This window comes from Myotis nattereri (genome assembly GCF_964212035.1).
Source record: "Myotis nattereri genome assembly, chromosome: 6".
Classification (NCBI taxonomy): domain Eukaryota; kingdom Metazoa; phylum Chordata; class Mammalia; order Chiroptera; family Vespertilionidae; genus Myotis; species Myotis nattereri.
This window is the reverse complement of record NC_138081.1, coordinates 4,865,265-4,883,388: the sequence shown is the minus strand read 5'-3', so window position 1 is coordinate 4,883,388 and position 18,124 is coordinate 4,865,265. Positions and strand designations below refer to the sequence as shown.

The 18,124-nt window shown below is 39.6% G+C and overlaps 1 protein-coding gene across 1 annotated transcript in view; it reads left to right on the top strand.

Annotated features, from left to right (window-relative positions):
- Positions 1 to 5,408: 5,408 nt before the first annotated feature.
- The window catches only part of LOC308521524 (uncharacterized protein), a gene marked incomplete at its 3' end in the record, with an annotated part of 103,794 nt that continues 91,078 nt past the window's right edge, over positions 5,409 to 18,124 (top strand). Inside the window, exons 1-2 of the mRNA XM_081094602.1 lie at positions 5,409 to 5,625; positions 17,641 to 17,661. Coding sequence (XP_080950728.1) covers positions 5,592 to 5,625; positions 17,641 to 17,661 — 55 coding nt within the window. The 5' untranslated portion in view covers positions 5,409 to 5,591. The remainder of the gene's footprint in view (positions 5,626 to 17,640; positions 17,662 to 18,124) is intronic.

Sequence of the window (18,124 nt, the reverse complement as noted above, 5' to 3'; positions counted from 1 at the left end):
GACACAGACAACTGTATGGTGGTTACAAGAGGGAAGGAGTGGGTATTGCAGGATAAAGGAGGTGAAATACAGGGTGAAGGAATAAGATTTCACTTTGAGTGGTCTGCCCACCATGTGATACCCAGGTGATATGTCAGAGCACCACACTATTAGTAGCACATAATTTTATTAACCAGCATCACCCCAATAAATTTAATTTACCAAAATTTTAAAGAACAATTTTTAATACAATATTCATAATAAAACGCTAAATAATCTCAAAAGGGATAACACAAATATTTAAGGTAATTAACAGAATTAAATTTTGTATGATTTCCTCAATTCATAAAACTCATTCACTTTTCCCTCTTTAATTACTTCAAAGGGGAACTATCAGCCATATTTGTACACGTGCGTGTGTGTTCGCGTGCGGCACGGGCACATTATTTGATTTGTATCTGCATCCCAAGTTTAAATAAATAGTTTTCATATTTTTGAATTTTTTGGCTTTCATAAAATTTACATTAATTTTTTCCTTTTCGTTTTTCAGACAAAATTCTGAAGATATTGGGTAAATTTTCTCTCATATCCCTTACTCCCAAACACTTTAAAATGACTGCTTTCCTGATGTGTCTAACATTTCCTGCCTTTATACTGATTGGCCATTTCATTACTTTGCACTTCTGCAAGATGCCTACTAACCTAACACAGATTTCCTCCAGAAAACCTGTTTCTATATTGTCCAAGTCAATCTATTGTTCAACTGTAATATACAACATGGCTTCTGTAATCATGCGACGTGACTGCGGGAACGTTCCAAAATAGGTTAAAGTTGTGAGTACATGAAACACAGAATTTCATCTGTTATTATTTTTATTTAATAATTATTTTATTATTTAGCAAACAACAATAACTTTACTTTTGCCCCACCCTCTATTATACTTAGTACCTAAGAACTAGTAAAGCTAGAAACCCTCCACCCCAAAATATAAAATCTTCAAATTAAATTAGGAATATTTTTCTAAGGTAACTAATAGAACTGTATTTCTAAATTTTTTGGCTGAATTCACTATATTCAGACCTTTCTTCCCTTTGAATTTTGGAACAATTATCTCTGAGCAAATGAGAGCTTTCAGCCACTGTTGATAATTGTGTGTGTTGTGTGTTCCTCTGCAACATGACGGGTTTGATGTTGTGTGCATGTTGTAGAAGAAATTGAATTTTATTCATATTTGTTTCCCATGATATTTACAATTTCACTTTTATTTTTCAGAAAATCTTCAGGAAAAATTTGGTAAGTTATTTCTGACAATCCTTTATTCCCAAGCCCTTAAAAACAATGTGATGTGTTTACCATCATCTGCCCTTTCCTCTCTTGACATTCATTTGCTCACCTTTCTTTCAGAAGTCTACTCCTTTTTCCTCAGTTATTTTGGTCTGTATACTTCTCACATATGAAGTTCCATCTATTTATTTTTCATACTTTCCATCCTCCCCAGTTTCTTCGCTTTTCCATTGCATACTTGTCCTTCCCTATAACCTTTGGCATATTCTGCTTCCAAGAAACTTGACATATTTACTGTGAATCTTGTGAAGTGAAGAGGATTGTGCTAACAGGCACAGGATTTCCACTCTATATATTCTGTCTGCAAAATATCCATTAAAGTAGAACCTCTGTCATTTTTTACAAGTTCAGGATCCCATCTTAAGCAAACTGAGTGATGAGAGAAGATTCCATATTTGATGAGTGCATTGGACCCCTCATCTGTCCTGGGAACATTTTCTAGGATCTGATGTCATTCATTGACAAAGTGTGACTTTGACGCACAAAGTTTCACCCTCTCAGTGACCATATTACCCATTGCACTGATAATTTATACAATATTTTCTGGCCTTTTTCTTTCCAATTACATTAAATGTTCTTTATTCTTTCACATTTTTATTCGCTCAGGTATTAATTCACAATATTGGAAAAGATTTTTTTTTTATGTTTGAAAAAGTATGTTACATCTTAAAGAAAGTTTATGTGTGATGTATCTTTAACTCAGAACTCTCTATGTGGATGACAAGAGAAGCTATTTGTCATAGCATGATCCCCAAAGGTTTTTTCTTGGAGCACTGAAAGAATCATTAAATGCTTTCTGTCCATTTTTCTAAGGTAATATTTCAAGTATGTTTTAGTTTAGAGACACAATGGAATTTGGGAAGAGAGCTCCTTATGTTTATAAGCAGGATTCATATGATTATTGTTCTGCATACAGGTGTAGATAGCAGGGTCTTTTTACTATATACAGGCTTCTGCATCACACTTTAAGTACCTGCCTCAGGTATGAGCACTTATGCCATTTTAGTCTGAAAAAGCGGAAGGCCCAAACCAAGACCTAAGATTGATATTTTTGATCCCTGTGAAAGTTCTCCTTTAGGTCTGTCATACTTTCCTTTCCCATCTCATTGCTTTTGAACGAATGGGTACAGAGATGGAGGGTGACGCTGGCTCTCATTGGTTATATGGCCTTAGGTTACTTTGGCTCCACCTCTTAGAAATTTCAGTCAGATTTCATTAAAGACTAAACAACAGAAGGGTTACAAATTAGCACCTCTTCTCTTCCTGATATTGGGCCTTCATCGTGCTTGAACGTTGTTTTCTTTCTTTCACTTTTTCAGATAAGGGTGACCAGGATAAAGGCAAGTTCCACTAATCTATTTCACTTTGCACTTACTAAGTTTCATGTGTTTATTTTGCATTTGTTTTCAACTCTCAAGGATCATCTTCCTTACTCCACCACACAAATGTACAGCATTATTTTCAGGTATTAGTAATATTTCAACATATGTTTACCATATTCAGTTGTTGGTCCTCTCCTTGCAATGTATGAAAATATTTCTTTTTGCACAGGATATTTTTAGTAATTACTTTCCTGCAAAATGTTGCTATTTTTCAAGTGTCTGATCTTAAAGTTTTGTCCAATATAGCACCAGACCATACAATGCACACCACCCCCACCATACCCGTCTCCAGGCCAAACAAAGTAGACCACTCACTGTACTTCATCCCTGCCCAGCCATTACTGCCATTTAATACTTTATCTCCATTCCATCTGAATTTTTTATCATAACCTTTATTCAGGCATAAATTAAAATCAGGCTCACATATAATAAAATTATATGTGAACCAGTTGACAAAACATTGGGAATAGAGGTACACATTAATCTAATCTGCATAACCTATAGATGCAGTACTTCAAGATTCTATGAATCATTGTTTTTGACAATTTAATATGGCTTGTTACCACAATAGATGAATTGATTATATATATTTGGGTGCAGCCAGAAATCTTCTACACTAATAAAAGATAAACATGGTAATTGGCGTACGACTGCTACCCTTTTCATTGGCTAATCAGCGAGATATGCAAATTAACTGTCAGCCAAGATGGTGGCTGGCAGCCAGGCAGCTTGAAACTAACATGAGGCTTGTTTGCTTCAGTGATGGAGGACTCCAACATTCCCCGCCTGCCACTGCAGGCCTCTGAGCCTGCAGTTTGAAACATTTTAACAAATACCACCAGACTTCAGCCAGCAGATTCGCAACATTGTGAGCAAAGGCCAGAAACCTACTTTCAGCCACGGAGGCCTAAGAGCTGGAGCCAAGCCTCAAAGCTAAAGCTGGCCCAGAATAAAAAAAAAAAGAAAAAGAAAAAAAGGAGCAGTTGGGAGCTTCAGTCACCCCCAGCCTGAAAACAGCCCTCAGCCCCTCACCCAGACTGGCCAGGCACCCCAGTGGGGACCCCCACCCTGAAGGGTGTGTGACTAGCTGCAAACAGCCATCATCCCCTCACCCAGGCTGGTCAGGCACCCCAGTGGGGACCCCCACCCTGAAGGGTGTGTGACCAGCCTCAAACAGCGATCATCCCCTCACCCAGGCTGGCAAAGCACCCCAGTGGGGACCCCTACCCTGAATGGTGTGTGACCAGCTTCAAACAGCCATCATCCCCTCACCTAGGCTGGCCAGGCACCCCAGTGGGGCCCCCCACCCTGATCCAGGACACCATTCAGGGCAAACCAGCCGGCCCCACCCATGCACCAGGCCTCTCCCCTATATAGTAAAAGGGTAATATGCCTCCCAGCACTGGGATCAGCGGAGCCATGAAGCCTCCTAGCACCGGGATCAGCTTGACAGGGGGCAGCGCCCAAACACCCTGATCACCCTGCGACTCTGTGTGTGACAGGGGGCGGGGCCACAACCTCCCTATCCATCCTGCTCTTTCGTGATAGGGGAAGGCGCCCCAACCCCCTGAGCAGCCCTGCTCTGTGCCTGATAGGGGGGAGCTCCCCAACCCCCCTCCCCCACGGGCCCTGCTCTGTGTGTGACGGGGTAGAGCCATAACATCCCCATCAGCCCTGCCCTGAATGTGAGAGTGGCGGGGACCCAACCCCCTGATGTGCCCTGCTCTGTGTGTGACGGAGGCAGCACCCCAACCCCTTGATTGGCCCTGCTCTGTGCATGACAGGGTACAGAGCCCCAACCCCCCTGATGGGCCCTGCTCTGTGAGTGACAGGGGGCAGTGACCCAACCCCCTGATTGGCCCTGCTCTGTGCATGACAGGGGGTGGCGCCACAACCTCCCCATCGACCCTGCCTTGACTGTGACAGGGTACGGTGCCCCAACCCCCCAATCGGCCCTACCCTGATCGTGACTGAGGGTGGCATCACGACCTCCCAATCTCCTTGCTCTGTGCATGACGGGGCGGTGCCCCAACTCCCCAATCGGCCCTGCTCTGAGCCCGACCAGGGGCTGCACCTAGGGATTGGGCCTGCCCCTTGCCACCTGGGAGCAGGCCTAAGCCAGCAGGTCATTATCTCCCGAGGGGTCCCAGACTGCGAGAGGGCACAGGCCGGGCTGAGGGACTCCCCTTCCCCCCGAGTGCACAATTTTTTGTGCACCGGGCCTCTAGTATTAATATAAAACCTTATCCTATGGCTCAGTAATATCCCATTGATAATAGGTACCACTTTTTCTTTATCCAAGCATGCATAGAAGGACACTTGGCTTGCTTCCATGTCTAGTCCACTGTTGCTAATGCTACAGTGAACATAGTAGTGCATATATCATTGGAAAGAAATATTTTCAAATTTGGTGGCGGGGGGGGGGTGTAAGTATGCTTAGAAGGTGTCACTGGGTCATATGGGATCTCTATTCTAATTTTTGATTAACCTCCTTACTGTTTCCCACAGTAGCTGTACCAGTTCACATTCCCACCAGCAGTAAATGAGGCTTCCCTTTCCTCCAAAACCTCTCCAATACTTGTTATTTCTAGTCTTATTGATAACAGCTATTCTAATAGGTGTGAGGAGGTATCTCATTGCAGTTTTGATTTGCATTTCCCTAATGGCTAGTGCAGTACAGGATCTTTTAAAATACCTGTTAGCCATGTATGTATCTTGGGAGATGAAATACTGCCTTTTGCGGCAACAGGGATGGATCTTGAGAAGATCATGCTGAGCAGACAAAGCCAAGAACCATATGATTTCACTCACACGTGGCATATGAAACTGAAAGCACAAAAGACCATACAAGACAATCAAACAAAACCTCACAGAGACTGGAAAGCATGGAAGAGACTGACGATTCTGAGAGGCATGGGGGTGGGTGCGGGAGGACAGGTGGGATGGAAAGATTCACCAAAGAACTTAAATGCATGTATGCATAACCCATGGACACAGACAATAGTGTCTTGCAGACCTGGTGTGAGGCGGTGGAAGAAGGGATGAGGGGGGCATTAGGGGGGGAAAGGGACATCTGTAATACTCTCAACAATAAAGACTACAGCAAAACAGAACTCATAGACACAGACATGGAAGGGGAGGGTAGCACAGGATAAAGGAGGTGAGATATATGGCAAAGGGCCTAGATTTGACTTTGGGTGGTAAACCCACATCATACGCAGGTGATGTATCATAGCACTGCACTGTTACTTCCACATAAGTTTTTTAACCAATATCATCCCAATGAATTTAATTTACACAAACTTTAAAAGAACAATAGAGATACAATATTAATAACAAAACACTAAATAATCTCAAAAGGGATCATAATACATCTAAGGTAATTACCTGAATTAACATTCGCATAATTTCCTCAATTCAGAGATTCATTCATTTTTCCTTGTTTAATTACCACAAAACTGAACTTTCAGCCACTATCTATGTGTAGACACGTGAGTGTTCATCAGTGTATGTATGTGTGTGTATTTTGTCTCTGCAACCAAAGTTTAAGTTATCATATGTAGTTTTCAATATTATTGAATTTTTTGTTTCTCATCAAATTTGCATTAATTTTTTTCTTTTAATTATTTATTTTCATATTTTTTCTTTATTGGTTAAAGTATTAGATATGTGTCTTTATCGCCACATTGCCCACTATTCCACCGTTAATTTTTCCTTTTCATTTTTCAGATAAAATTCTGAAGATATTGGGTAAATTTTCTCTCATATCCCTTTATTCCCATACACCTTAAAATGACTGCTTTCTGATATTTCCAACATTTCCTGCCTTTTTATTGATTGGCCAATTCATTTCTTTGCACTTCTCCTAGATGCCTTCTAACCAAAACCAGAATTCCCCCACAAATTCTGTTTCAATATTGTCCAACTCAAGCTATTGTTCAACGATAATATAAAACATGGCTATTGAAAATATGAGATGTAACTACAGGCAGGTTCAAATGTAGGACAAAGTTGAGAATAATCAGAGAATAATAATATTCTCTTAATCTTTTTATTTATTAATTATTATATTAGTTAGCAAACAACTAAACATGTACTTTGCCTACCCGTATAATATATTTAGTCATAAAGAACTTTTAAAAGATAATAACAACTCCAAAATTATAAATTCTTCAAATTAAATTAGGAATATTTTTATAAGGTAACTAACAGAACTGTATTTTAATTTTTTTTTTTTTTGCTAAGTTCATTATATTCAGATGTTTCTTTGAATTTTGGAACACTTATCTCCAATCAAATGAGAGCTTTGAGCCACTTTTCCTACATGTGTGTGTTGTGTGTTCCTCTGCAACATGAAAGGTTTGATGTTGCATTCATGTTGTAGAAAAAATTGAATTTTATTCATATTTGTTTCAAATGATATTTACAATTTCACTTTTATTTTTTAGAAAATCTTCAGAAAAAACTTGGTAAGTTATTTCTGACAATCCTTTATTGCCAAACCTTTAAAAACAATGTGATATGTTTACCATTATCTGCCTTATTCCCCCTATGACATTCATTGGCTCACCTTTCTTTAGGAAGTCTACTCCTTTATCCTCAATTATTTTGGTCTGTATACTTCTCACATATGAAGTTCCATCTATTTATTTTCATAACTTCTATCCGTCCCAGTTTCTTCCCTTCTCCGTCTCATAGCTGTGCCTCCCTATAAACTTTGGCATTTTCTGCTTCCCAGAAACTTGCCATATTTACTGTGAATTTTGTGAGGTGAAGAGGATTGTGCTAACAGGCACAGGATTTCCATTCTATATATTGTCTGTAAAATACCCATTAATGTAGGACCTCAGCCATTTTGTACAAGTTGAAGGGCCCATCTTAAGCAAACTGAGTGATGAGAGAAGATTCCAAATGCAATGAGTGCATTTGACTCCTCCACTGTCCTGCCAAAATTTTCTAAGTTCCGATGTCATTCATTGACTGAGTGTGACCTACAGGCCCACCATTTGACCTCCATTGTTGAACATACTCCAGGTGGCAGAAATAATTCATATAATATTTTCTGGCCTTTTACTTTCCAACTCTTTAAATACTCTTTATTCTTTTGCATTTTTATTCACTCAGGTTTTAATTCACAACATTGCAAAAGATTTTTTATGTTTACAAAAGGATGTTAAATCTTAAGGAAAGTTTAAGTGTGATGTATCTTTAGCTCAGAACTCTCTATGTGGATGCCACGAGAAGTTATTTGTCATAGCATGATCCCCAAAAGTGTTTGCATGGAGCCCTAATAGAATCATTAAATGCCTTACGTCCTCCTTTTCTGATGTTATATTTCAATTACGTTTTAGTTTAGAGATACAATGGAATTTGGGAAGAGAGCTCCTTATATTTATAAGCAGGCTTCATATGATGACTGATACAGATACAGGTGTTGATAGCAGGGGTCCTTTTAATGTATACAGGCTTCTGCATAAGACTTAAAGTATCTCCCTCAGGTATGTGCAGTTTTGCCATTTAGGTGTGAAAAGGTGGAAAGTCTAAAGCAAGACCAAAGATTGATATAGTTTACCCCAGAGGAAGTTCTACTTTATGTCTGTCATACTTTCCTTTCCCGTCTCATTGCTTTTGCACAAGTGGGTATGGAGGTGGAGCGTGACACTGGCTCTCATTGCTTGCATGGCCTTAGGATCCTTAGCCTCCACGGGTTAGAAATGTGGATTAGTTTCCATTAAAGAATAAGCAACAAAAGGGTTTCAAATTAGCGCCTCTTCTCTTCCGGATATTGGGCCTTCATCATGCTTGAACGTTTTTTTCTTTCTTTCACTCTTTCAGATAAGGGTGACCAGGATAAAGCCAAGTGCCATGAAGGTATTTCACTTTGCACTTACTAAGTTTCATGTGTTTATTTTGCATTTGTTTTCAACTCTCAAAGATCACTTTCCTTACTCCACCACACACATGTACATCAATTTTTCATGTATTGCTGTGATTTCAACATAAGTTTACTATTTTCATTTGATTTTGTTTTCCCCAATGATTATTTCTTTGGTGGTCCTGTCCTTGTAATGTATGAAAATATTTCTTTTCTGACAAGATAATTTTAGTAATGACTTTCCTGCAAAATGCTGCTCTTCTTAAAGTGTCTGATCTGAAAGTTTTGTCCAATATAGCTCCAGGCCATACAATGTAGACCTCCCCTCCTACCCTCCTCCAGCCATACAATGTAGACCTCTCCCCTTCCCCATCCCCAGCCAGCAATTACTGCCATTTAATACTTCACCTCCCTTCCCTCTGAATTGCTTATGGTAAAGTTTCTTCAGGCATGAGTTAAAATCAGGCTCACATACAATAAAGTTATGTATGAACCATTTGACAACACATTGAGAATACAGGTACCCATTAACCTAATCTGCATAACAAATAGCAGCAGTAGTTCAGGATTCTATGAATCATAGTTTGTAGCATTTTTATATGGCCAGCTAACACAATAGAACTGACTATATATATTTAGCCACAAGCAGAGATCTTATTAAAATAAAAGCCTTATTCTTATGGCTGAGTAGTATCCCACTGTATACAGGCACCACTTCTTCTTTAGTTAAGCATGTAGAGAATGACACTTGGCTTGCTTCCATGTCTTGCCCACTGTGAATAATGCTACAGTGAACATAGGAGTGCATATATCTTTGGGAAGAAATATTTTCAAATGTGGGGCGTAGGTATCCATATAAGGTGTTGCTGGATCTCTAGTCTTAATTTTTGAGGAACCTCCATACTGTTTCCCACAGTAGCTGTACCAGTTTACATTCCCACCAGCAGAAAATTAGGCTTTCCTTTCCTCCATAACCTTTCCAACACTTGTTTTTACTAGTCTTATTTAAAAAAGCTATTTGAACAGGTATGAGGAAGTTTCTCATTGCATTTTTTAAAAATCTTTAAATTGTTTATTAGTTAAGTAATTACAGAATGTGTCATCATCCCCCACATTAACCCCCTTCCACCCCATTAACCCTCATCCCCCTGCCACTCATGCTCCCATCCCCCTGTTGTCCATGTCTATTGGTTTGGCTTATATGCATGCATACAAGTCCTTTGGTTGATCTCCTCCCCTTACCCTCACCATCCCTTACTTTCCCTCTGGGGATTAATAGTCTGATTGCTGTTTCTTTGTCTTTGAATCTGACCCTGTTCATCATTCTATGTTGTTCTCTATATTCCACAAATGAGTGAGATCATGTAGTATTTATCTTTCTCTGACTGGCTTATTTCACTTAGCATAATGCTGTCCAGTTCCATCCAAGCTGTTGCAAAAGGCAAGAGTTCCTTCTTTTTGACCACAGCGTAGTATTCCATTGTGTAGATGTACCACTGTTTTCTAATTCACTCATCTCCTGATGGGCACTTAAGTGGTTTCCAAATCTTAGCTATGGTGAATTGTGCCGCTATGAACATAGGGGTGCATATATCCTTTCTGATTGGTGTTTCTGGCTTCTTGGGATATATTCCTAGAAGTGGGATCACTGGTTCCATTTGGAGTTTCATTTTTAGTTTTTTTGAGGAAGCTCCATACTGTTCTCCACAGTGGCTATACCAGTCTGCATTCCCACCAGCAGTGCAGAAGGGTTTCTTTTTCTCCACATCCTCTCCAACACTTGTTGTTTGTTGATTTGTTGATGATAGCCATTCTGACAGGTGTGAGATGATACCACATTGTCATTTTGATTTGCATCTCTCCTATAATTAGTGACTTTGAGCATGTTTTCATATGTCTCTCGGCCTTCTGTATGTCCTCTTTCGAAAATTGTCTATTTCGGTCCTTTGCCCATTTTTGATTGGATTGTTTATCTTCCTATTGTTAAGTTTCATGAGGTCCCTGTAAATGTTGGAGATTAAACCCTTATCAGTGATATCATTGGCAAATATGTACTCCCATGCAGTGGGTCTTCTTCTTGTTTTGTTGATGATTTCCTTTGCTGTGCAAAAGCTTTTTATTTTGATGTAGTCCCATTTGTTTATTTTCTCTTTAGTTTCCATTGCCCTAGGAGCATTATCAGAGAAGAAATTCCTTTGGCATATGTTTGCGATTTCGCTGCCTGTGGATTTCTCTAGTATTTTTATGGTTTCTCATCTTACATTTAAGTCTTTTATCCATTTTGAGTTTATTTTTGTGTATGGTGTGAGTTGATGGTCTAGTTTCATCTTTTTGCATGTATCTGTCCAATTTTCCCAACACCACTTATTGAAGAGACTGTCTTGACTCCATTGTATGCTCTTGCCTCCTTTGTCGAATATTAATTGGGCATAGTGCTTTGGGTCAATTTCTGAGTTCTCTATTTTATTCCATTGATCTATATGTCTGTTCTTGTGCCAGTACCAAGCTGTTTTAAGAATAGTGGCTTTGTAATACAGTTTGATATCTGGTATTGAGATCCCAGCTACTTTGTTCTTCTTTCTCAGGATTGCTGCAGCTATTCGAGGTCTTTTTTTTATTCCAGATGAAATTTTGGAACGTTCATTCTAGATCTGTGAAATATGCCATTGGTAATTTAATGGGGATTGCATTGAATCTATAGATTGCTTTGGGTAGTATGGACATTTTGATGATGATAATTCTACCAATCCATGAACACTGTATGCTCTTCCATCTGTTTATGTCTTCCTCTAACTCTTTTTTCAGTGTCCTGTAGTTTTTCGCATATAAGTCTTTTACCTCCTTGGTTAAGTTTATTCCTAGGTACTTTAATTTTTTTGGTGTGATGGTAAATGGGATTGCTTTTTTAGTGTCCCTTTCTGTAAGTTCACTATTTCTGTAAAGAAAGTCCTTAGATTTCTTGGCATTATTTTTGTATCCTGAAACATTGCCGAATTCATTTATTAAGTCTAATAATTTTTTGATGGAGTCTTTATGGTTTTCTATGTACAGTATCATGTCATGCAAATAAAGACAGTTTTATTTCTTCTCTTCCAATTTCGATGTCTTTTATTTCTTCTTCTTGTCTGATCACAATGGCTAATACTTCCAGTACTATGTTGAACAGGAGTGGTGAGAGGGGGCATCCCTGTCTTGTTTCTGTTCTCAGGGGAAATGGTTTTAGTTTTTGCCCATTGATTATGATGTTGGCTGTGGGTTTGTCATATATGGCTTTTATTATGTTGAGGTATGATCCTTCTATTCCGACCTTGCTGAGAGTTTTTATCAAGAAAGTGTGTTAAATTTTGTCGAAGGCTTTTTCTGCATCATTGATATGACTATGTGGTTTTTATCTCTCAATTTGTTTATGTGATGTATCACGTTTATTGATTTGCAGATATTGTACCATCCTTGCATCCTTGGGATAAATCCTACTTGGTCATGGTGTATGATCTTTCTGAGGTATTGCTGAATCCGATTTTCTAGAATATTGTTGAGTATTTTGGCATCTATGTTCATGAGGGATATTGGCCTGTAATTCTCTTTCATTGTGTTGTCTCTATCTGGTTTTGGTATTAGGGTGATGCTGGCTTCATAGAATGAGCTTGGAAGTGTTCCTTCCTCTTGTATTTTTTGTAGTAGTCTGAGGAGGATAGGTTTTAGTTCTTCCTTGAATGTTTGGTAAAACTCCCCTGTGAAGCCGTCTGGTCCTGGGTTTTTGTTTGCTGGGAGCTTTTTGATGAGTGCTTCAATTTCTTCCATAGTTATTGGCCTATTGAGATTTTTAGATTCTTCCTGATTGAGTTTTGGAATGTTGTCTTTTTCAAGGAATATGTCCATTTCCTCCAGGTTGTCTAGTTTGTTAGAGTTGTTCATAGTATTTCTTTAACAATTCTTTGAATTTCTGAGGGATATATTGTTATTTTGCCTCTTTCATTTCTGATTTTGTTTATTTGAGTCCTCTCTGCTTATTGGTGAGCCTGGCTAGAGGCTCATCAACCTTGTTTGTCCTTTCAAAGAAACAACTCTTGGTTTCATTGATCTTTTGTATTGATTTTTTTGGTCTCTATGTCATTTATTTCTGCTCTGATCTTTATTATCTCCTTTCTTCTGCTCACTCTAGGCTTTTTGTTGTTGTTCTCTTTCTAATTCTTTGAGTTGTAGAGTTAAATGATTTACTATCATTTTTTCTTGTTTTCTGAGGTAGGACTGTAGTGCTATAAACTTCCCTCTCAGGACTGCTTTCATTGTGTCCCATACATTTTGGATTGATGTACTGTTAACATTGTCATTAGTTTCCAGGGTGTTTTTAATTTCTTCTTTGATCTCACTGGTAACCCAATCATTATTTAGTAGCATGCTATTCAGCTTCCATCTGTTTGAGTTTTTTGGGTTGTTATTATTGTGGTTTATTTCTAATATTATGCCACTGTGATCTGAGAAGATGCTTGGTATAATTTCAATCTTCTTGAATCTGGGGAGACCTTGCTTGTGACCCAATATGTGGTCTATTTTTGAAAATGTCCCATGTGCACTTGAGAAGAACGTATATTCCATGTCTTTGGGGTGAAATGTTCTGAAGATGTAAATTAAGTCCATCTGATCTAGTGAGTCATTTAGGATTGCTGTTTCTTTGCTGATTTTTTTCTAGAAGATTTATCCAGTAATGTCAATGGTCTGTTTAAGTCCCCCTTCTATGATTGTGTTGTTGTTGATCTCTCCCATGTTATTTTCCAGCTGGTTTTTTATGTATTCGGGTGCTCCTGCATTGGGTGCATATATGTTTATCAGGGTTATATCCTCTTGTCGTAGCGATCCTTTTAGTATTATGAAGTGGCCTTCCTTATCTCTTGTTATGGCCTTAACTTTGAGGTCTATTTTGTCAGATGTTAGTATTGCTACCCCAGCTTTTTTTTTTCATTTCCATTTGCCTGAAAGATATTTTTCCATCCCTTCACTTTCAGTCTGTGTGAATCCCTTTTTCTGACGTGGGTCTCTTGTAGACAGCATATATATGGGTCATGTCTTTTTATCAATTCAACCACTCGATGTCTTTTGATTGGAGCATTTAGTCGGTTTATATTTAAAGTTATTATTGAAAGGTACTTGCTTGTAGTCATTTCTATTTTTGTACCTGTGTTCTTTCTTACCTTTATATTTCTTCTTTTTACAGCATTCCCTTTAGCATTTCTTGCATTGCTGGCTTGGTAGTGATAAACTCTCTTAGCCTTTTTTTTTCTGCAGAGCTCCTGATTTCCTCTTCAATTTTGATTGATAGTCTTGCTGGATATAGTATTCTTGGATTCAGACCTTTGCTTTGCAATACTTTGTATACCTCCTTCCATTCCTTTCTAACTTGATGTGTTTCTGTTGAGAAATCGTTTGGTAATCTGATGGGGGATCCTTTGTAGAGTGACTCTCTGTCTTTCTCTTGCAGCCTTTAAAATTCTCTCTTTGTCTTGTACATTTGCCATCATTATTATGACGTGTCTTGGTGTGAGTCTTTTGGGGTTCATCTTGCTTGGGACTCTCTGTACTTGTGTAACTTTTTTCTTCCCCATATCTGGGAAGTTTTCTGTCATTACTTTTTAAATAGATTTTCTAGTCCTTGCTGCTCTTCTTGTCCTTCTGGAAGCCCAATTATGGGTATGTTACTTTGTTTCATGTTGTCCCAAAGCTCCCTTAAGCTCTCCTCCTGCTTTTTAAATTTTTTCTCCAGTTGCTGTTCAGATTGAGCTTGTTTCTCTACCTTACCTTCTAACTCCCTAATTCGGTCCTCTGCTTCTTCTAGTCTACTGTTGAAACCTTCCCTGGTGTTTTTGATTGTAGCTATATCACTTTTCATTTCTTCCTTATTCTTGCATAGGTTGTTGATTTTCTCATCCATCCGGTGAATAAATCGTACAACCATTACTCTGAATTCTTTTTCTGACATGTTGCATGCTTCAACTTCATTAATTTCCTTTCTTGGCGACTCCTCATTTACTTTCCTCTGGGTGTTGTGTCATCTCTTCATTCTGATTATCTCCCAATGGTTGAAACGTTGAGTTGTGTGGGCCAGGGCCGTGTGCAGTGGGAGCCTCACACCACCCTAGTGTCACTGAAGAGCTCTGGCACTAAGATGTGTGGTTGTGGGTTGGTGGGAACCAGGCTCACTCAGAGTCAGTGTTGCCAGCGCTCAATGTGGCCTCGTGTGCACCCTTAGAATCAGGGACCCTGCCTGCACCATGCTGAAACAGAGACCTCCTGGGAGTGTGTTCAAAATCAGAGCCCCCTAGTGTGCGCCAGGAGTCAGAGTTTCCCAAGAATCCAGTATCAGAGTCTTTGTTGCTTCGCACAAACTCTCATTGAGAATCAGGGTCCTGTGTGCCCATGCACCAAGAATTGGAGTCACTGGCTCTTAGTATGAATGCACAGGGAATCAGGGATCCCAGGCTCAGGTGATAAGAAACACAGTGAAGTCACTGGTGCTTGGTGTTACCTCCTGCCTCAAGAATCAGGATCCTGGGCCCCGTGCTGCGAGGAACCAGGTCCCAGTGTTCATACGTTAGCTCCCAGGCAAAGGCTCCCTTAGCCTGCACAGCAATGGACAAGTCCCTGGTGTTCTTGCACTTCCAGGCCAAGGCTCCCTTAGCCTGCACAGCAAGGGGTAAGTTCCTGGTGTTCGAGCACTTCAGGCCAGGGCTCCCTTAGCCTGAGTAGCAAGGGACAAGTCTCTGGTGTTCCAGCACTTCCAGGGCAAGGCTCCCTTAGCCTGCGCAGCAAGGGACACTTCCAGGCTAAGGTCCCTGTAGCAGCACTGAGGCACAGGCAAGGGGTGGGTCTATCAGTTACTATGCCACTGCCCACAAGACTGCCGGGAGGGGAATGGGCTCTGTTACTCATGGATCTGCCACAGGCATTTCTGAACTTTTTGCTGTCCATGGCTCTGTAGCTGTGGTTGCAGATCTCTGTCCTCAGTGGCTGCAGGAACCTGGTTTTCCTCTGACACCAGACTGGGTGGTGCTGAAGCCAGGATCCTAGTCTCAAGCAGCTCTGTTTCTCAAGTTAGCATAGTCTCTGTTCCCGTCCTGGCTGCCCAGGAGTGTCCGCACTGGGAGCAGGGCTAAGACTGGCTGGTTTAGAGGCCCTTAGAAGACCTGCAGAGTCTAATAGTCCCTAGCTCATACAAACACACACGACACATGTCCACACACTCCTCTATCACTTCCTCATACTCTCAGAATCTCTCCCTCCCTGCCATTCTGCTGTCGCCATCTTCCTCTCGACCCCAGGAACATTCTCTCTCATTGCAATTTTGATTTGCATTTCCCTAATGGATAGTGCAGTACAGGATCTTTTCAAATACCTGTTGGCCATTTGTAAGTCTTCTTGGAAGATGAAATACTGCCATTTGTAACAACACAGATGGATATAGAGATTATAATACTGAGCAGACAAAGCGAAGAACCATTTGATTTCACTCACACATGGCATATGAAACTGAGAGCAAAAAAGAGTACACAAGAAAATCAAATAAAACCTCACAGGGACAGGAAAGGATGGAACAAACTGAAGATTCTAAGAGGCAAGGGGATTGGTGCAGGAGGAAGGTGGGTTGGAAAGATTCACCAAAGAACTGAAATGCATGTATGACTAAGCCGGGGACACAGACAGCAGTGTCTTGAAGACCTGGGAGTGAGGTGGTGGGAAACGGGTCGAGGGGGGCCATAGGGGCAAAAAGGGACAACTGTAATGCTCTCCACAATAAAACCTAAAACAAAACAGCACTCATAGACACAGACAACTGTATGGTGTTACCAGAGGGAAGGAGAGGGTAGTGCAGGATAAAGGAGGTGAGATATATGACGAAGGAATAAGATTTCACTTTGGGTCGTCAGCCCACAACGTGATACCCAGGTGATGTATCAAAGCACTGCACTATTAGTTCCACATAATTTTATTAACCAACATCACCCCAATAAATTTAATTTACCAAAATTTTAAAGAACAATTTTTAATACAATATTCATAATAAAACACTAAATAATCTCAAAAGGGATCACACGAAATTTTAGGGTAAGTACCAGAACTAATTTTTGTATAATTTCCTCAATTCATAGAATTCACTCATTTTTCCCTGTTTAATTACCTCAAAAGGGAGCGTATGTGTGTGGGTGTGTGTGTGTATGCGCGGGCACATTATTTGTTTTGTATCTGCATCCTAAGTTTAAATACGTAGTTTTCAATATTTTTTTAATTTTTTGTGTTTTGCATAAAATTTACGTTAATTTTTCCTTTTCATTTTTTCTGACAAACTTCTGAAGATATTGGTTAAATTTTCTCTCATATCACTTTACTCCCAAACACTTTAAAATGACTGCTTTCCTGATGCGTCTAACATTTCCTGCCTTTATACTGATTGGCCAATTCATTGCTTTGCACTTCTGCAAGATGCCTACTAACCTACTACGGATTTCCTCCAGGAAACCTGTTTCTATACTTTCCAAGTCAATCTATTGTTCAACGATAATATACAACATGGCTACTGTAATCATGAGACGTGACTGCAGGCAGGTTCCAAAGTAGGTTAAAGTTGTGAGTACATGAAACACAGAATTTCATCTTTTATTATTTTTATTCACTACTAATTATATCATTTAGCAATCAACCATAACTCTACTTTTGCCCCACCCTATATTATATTTAGTACCAAGGAACTAGTAAAAGATACAAGCGCCCCCACCCCAAATTATAAAATCTTCAATTTAAATAAGAGTATTTTATGAGGCAACTAACAGAACTGTATTTCTAAACTTTTTTTTTTTTTTTTTGCTTAAATCACTATATTCAGACCCTTCGTCCCTTTGAATTTTGGGATTCTGATCAAATCAGAACTTTCAGCCACTGTTTCCACCTGTGTGTGTTGTGTGTTCCTCTGCAACACGACGGGTTTGATTCTGCGAGCATGTTGTAGAAGAAATTGAATTTTATTCATATTTGTTTCCCGTGATATTTACAATTTCACTTTTATTTTTCAGAAAATCTTCAGGAAAAATTTGGTAAGTTATTTCTGACAATCCTTTATTGCCAAACCTTTATAAACAATGCGATGTCTTAGCATTATCTGCCTTGTCCCCTCTTGACATTCTTTGGCTCGCCTTTCTTTCGGAAGTCTACTCCTTCTTCCTCAATTATTTTGGCCTGTATACTTCTAACATGTGAAGGTCCATCTATTTCTTTCTCATACTTTCCATCCGTCCCAGTTTCTTCCCTTCTCCGTCTCATAGCTGTGCTTGCCTATAAACTTTGGCATTTTCTGCTTCCCAGAAACTTGCCATATTTGCTGTGAATCTTGTGAAGTGAAGGGGATTGTGCTAACAGGCACAGGATTTCCATTCTATATATTGTCTGTAAAATACCCATTAAAGTAGGACCTCAGCCATTTTGTACAAGTTGAGGGGCCCATCTTAAGCAAACTGAGTGATGAGAGAAGATCCCATATGCGATGAGTCCATTTGACCC